Source organism: Gavialis gangeticus, unplaced genomic scaffold (genome assembly GCF_001723915.1).
Source record: "Gavialis gangeticus isolate Ggan-Ray unplaced genomic scaffold, GavGan_comp1, whole genome shotgun sequence".
Taxonomy (NCBI): Eukaryota; Metazoa; Chordata; order Crocodylia; family Gavialidae; genus Gavialis; species Gavialis gangeticus.
Window position 1 is genome coordinate 74,102,194 of NW_017729029.1, and position 3,987 is coordinate 74,106,180.

The following is a 3,987-nucleotide window of genomic DNA, read 5'->3' on the forward strand; positions in this document are numbered from 1 at the left end:
ATCATCTCCCTGGACCTGCTTGAGATGCATCTGTGGGTGCATGACAAGGTACGGTTGGCCTTCCTGACTGTGTAGTGGCTAGCAGCAGTCATTTGCTTGGAGGAGAAGGGGGAAGAACAGAGGTGGTGGATTGGGGCGGGGAACTTGTGCCTGGACAGCTGATGCTTTGGGACCTGGGCTGGAGTCTCATGCGGGCCATGATGGGAGGTTTCAAGCACCCCTTCCCCTGGCCTCAGCTGTGCTAGCCCTGGGCTGGGGCCTAGCCATGCCCCCTCCGCTCAAGCACAGATGGGGGAAAAGTCTTGGAGGGCTTCTCTCGTCCCTTCCTTTTGGCAGTGGATGGCAAGAGGTGTGCTCTAGCACCTGCCTGAGCCACTGCAGGCATGTGGCTGCATCTCCTGAATCAAAAGTTCACTTGCTTTTCAGTTTAAACTCTGCAGCTTAAATGAACCTTCAAAGACTAAATTGATTCAGCCTCAGGCTTTTTGACTATCTGTACTTAGCCAAAAGGTTTGCATCCATTGTGAAAAGCTTTAAATGAACATCCAACTAAATCGCCTAACTTCATTTAGATTTTCCATTTTCATTAGGAATGATTCATGGCATAATTAAAGATACAGTTTACAAATGGTCTTTCAGTTCTAGCCAAGGGTTGTGTCAGCTTGATATCAAATGTGTGTTCTGTTAGAGACTTTACCAGCAATGAGAGAGGCTTCAGAATCAGACACACAGATCCTTCCAAATTCCAACTTCGGTTTCTAAAATACCTATAAAATATTCAGTATCTCAGACTGTCTTTTTGTTTTTATCTTTTCCCCCTGCAGCACCAAATCTCTGACCAATAATTATTCTTTCTTCTTATACAGAGACCCTCTAAAGCTAAAGCAACTACAGAACCAAATTCGTCTGGAACAAGAAGGTGGCCAGCGGTATCATCATCAACAGCAACTTGGTGCCCATCCAAATCCTCCCTCTTCTCCTTCTTTTCCTCCTCCACCGTCATTCCAGGAGCTTGAGTCCAGTCAGTCTGTCACTTCTCCTGTGCAAATGAGCGTTCTCAACTCCCACACTTCTCCCAACATGCAGTCATCCAGCTCCTTCAACTATGCCCGGCCAAAACAGTTCATTGCTGCTCAGAACATCAGTCCTGCCTCAGGTTATGTGACCCCTTCATCTGGATCATCCACGTCCAGTCTTCCATCTCCAATTTCTCCAACCAGCTCTCAGAAACAATTTGGCCGAGCACCTGTTCCTCCTTTCTCCCAGCAGTTTGCCCCAGAAGGGGAGTACCCCTGGTCTCCTTCATCTCCCTCGCCCCCGCCACCACCTCCACCAGTCTTTAGTCCAACTGCAACATTTGCAGTTTCTGATTCCTTTCCACTTCCTCCTCCTCCACCCCCTCCTCTCCCTAGTTTGGTTTCCTCACCTTCCCACAGCCTCTCTCCAACAGCTAGATTCTCTAACTCCAGCCAGTCTCCAGCAGCTTTCCTCAGCTCCATGCTACCATCCCAGCCACCACCCATCCCTGTCAACGCACTAGGACTTCCAAAAGGTGTCACACCTCCGTAAGTATACACAGCCGATGACCTTCTTACGTTTTATTTTATCGTTAATGAAGTGTGTTGCTTCTCTTTCATTTTTAGACCCTCGCAGGCCCCGTGTCCTCTTGTTATCTACTGTTTGAGGAAATAGACTAATTCATAAAACTATAAACACAGGGCAGGGAAATGAGCTATTTAAGCTAAAAGAATGTTGGCACAGGGACAAATATGTATAAACATGAATGACTCGACTAGATAGGAGACAAAGGTTTTAACCATCACAGGAAGTAGGCTCTGGAACATCTCTTCTAATAAGAATGAGGGCAAGAAACTTAACCTGCTTTAACATGGAGTTTGGTAAGTTTATGAAAGGAATTATATGACAGGACTGCATGTGATATCCGAGGACAGGACCTTACGATCCAGAAAGTCCCTTCTGGTTCTGTGTGCTTATATAATCAGTGCAAGGAATTGCAAAGAAGTATCCTTTTAGCCAGAATTATAATCACTTTGATAAAATAATAGTCTCCAACTCCTGTTACTTCTGTGCATGGACAAGAGTCAGGGAAATAACCATTGGTCAGAAATCCTGAAACTGTGTTCCACTTGCATTGACTTGCAAATCTTTCATGATACTTAAGGCTTAAAAGTAGAAAACAAAGTTGTCAGGATGCCATACTGACTTCTGGTTAGCACCTTCCTAAGGATCTGTAGAAAAAAAGGGCTTGGTGCTGGGGGTACAGACGAACAGTGTGTAGAGAAAAAAAGAAAATAACATCAGCTTCATATATTTACTCCCCCCTTTTGTCTTTCCTCCAAGCTAAAATATTGTTTGAAGCTTGCCAAAAGCCCAGCATAGTTCAGTTTGTCTTTCCACTGGCACTAGACTCTCATTCCATCCTTAGAGAACAAAGTGAAATGCTAAAGAACAGAAATGGGAATAGATGGATAGTAGGCTTATTTATAAGTTTGTCTAAAAGGTTTTCTAAACATATCTGTAGTATCTAGGTGACTTGCTCAGGTGCAGATTTGTTGCAGTAGGAACTTCTGTTATTTCAATCCAAGGTATGTGGCGGAAGACCAGCTATCAAAGTAGTAAATCAGGCATAGGCTTTAAAAATAGCATTTATCTAGACTTCTGTCCTCTACCTCATTATAAACTTGGGCTACAAAGTAAACAGAATTGAGGAGAAAATGAATAGTATCATTCACTCTTGTAGTCACTTTAGTAGTGGTTTCCTGCCTTCCTGTCTCCTTCTTTCCACTGGCTCAGTTCCTCTAGTGATATCTAGTTCTAGCAGTCACATTACCTTACTATTTTGAGTATTCATTCAAAACAGTTTGGCAGATTGGCCTCCCACAAATGTCTGAAGCTATCCTTTGTTTACTAGCACTCTGTGTGGCCCTCTGTTTGCAAAGGTGCTTCTTACAGCACTCCTGTCACCCACTCAGGGATGTTATTGACTGTATTTGTAGAGTAAGAAAAGTATTTGTAATGTTAATTATTACATTCAAAGACACTAAACGATATATAGCATAATTAAAAAAATAATCCTTCTCCCTCCCTGATATGTCATCTTTTCTTCTTTTCCCCCATCTTTTTTTTATTACATAAGTTATACCTTTCCTTTATTTGTTTCTTGGAGTGTCTGCTTCCCACTTTGTCTTGTTTTTCTTTAATGTTGAACACTCTTCTCTCTCTGTTTCTTCCCGTGAAAGAATCAGGCATAACATTCTGCCAACATAAGCTACATCAATCCACATGGTTTAAATTCCATCAGTTTGAGTCCATCGTGGGGGATGGCTGTTAGCTAAAGGCAGAAAGGCTGTTACTACACAGTCCCCACTGTCTAGCTATGAAGTACAGTAGACTTCCATATGAGCTACCACAGTATAACCCTATTATTTCTCTGTTCTAAATCCCAGTGTAATTAGCATCAGTGTACAAAAATGATGTAAGTTGGGCTTCTGCATTTATCTCTCCATGCTCAAAAAGAGCTCTGTAGCCAATTCAAACTTTCTGAGTGGTTATAAATATTATTATTCTTATTATTATTCTTTAGCCTTATATTCTTCATGTAATCTAAAGAACAGTATAGAGATGAGTAGATTTTCTGAATTCAGCTCCATGCATAGGTAGAAGTGGGGCCAAACAGGCATGGGTGAACCGGGCATCCACCTGGGGCCTGGACAGAAAGGGGGCCCAAAAATGGTAATTTTTTTTCTGTTGTCCAATTTATTATTATCATTATCTCTGGCGAAGGGGGGCCCAATACTAAAAGTTTGCCTGGGGCCACCAGGAGTCTAGGTATGGCACTGGTTAGAGGTGGATCCAGAGGGGATGCAGTGGCTCAGTCACATCCTCCCTTTTGGACCACACTATGACAGTAGCAGCTAGGGACATTTTTAAGGTCCCCAAAGCAGGTAAGAAATCCCTGTCCCTCCT

General features: G+C 43.0%; 1 protein-coding gene across 2 annotated transcripts in view; it reads left to right on the forward strand.

Annotated features, from left to right (window-relative positions):
* Positions 1–3,987, forward strand: part of PALLD (palladin, cytoskeletal associated protein) — a 251,935-nt gene that overhangs the window by 177,807 nt on the left and 70,141 nt on the right. For both annotated transcript variants that reach the window (XM_019521758.1, XM_019521757.1), the window contains exon 9: positions 867–1,565. In XM_019521758.1, the coding sequence (XP_019377303.1) occupies positions 867–1,565 (699 nt within the window). The remainder of the gene's footprint in view (positions 1–866; positions 1,566–3,987) is intronic.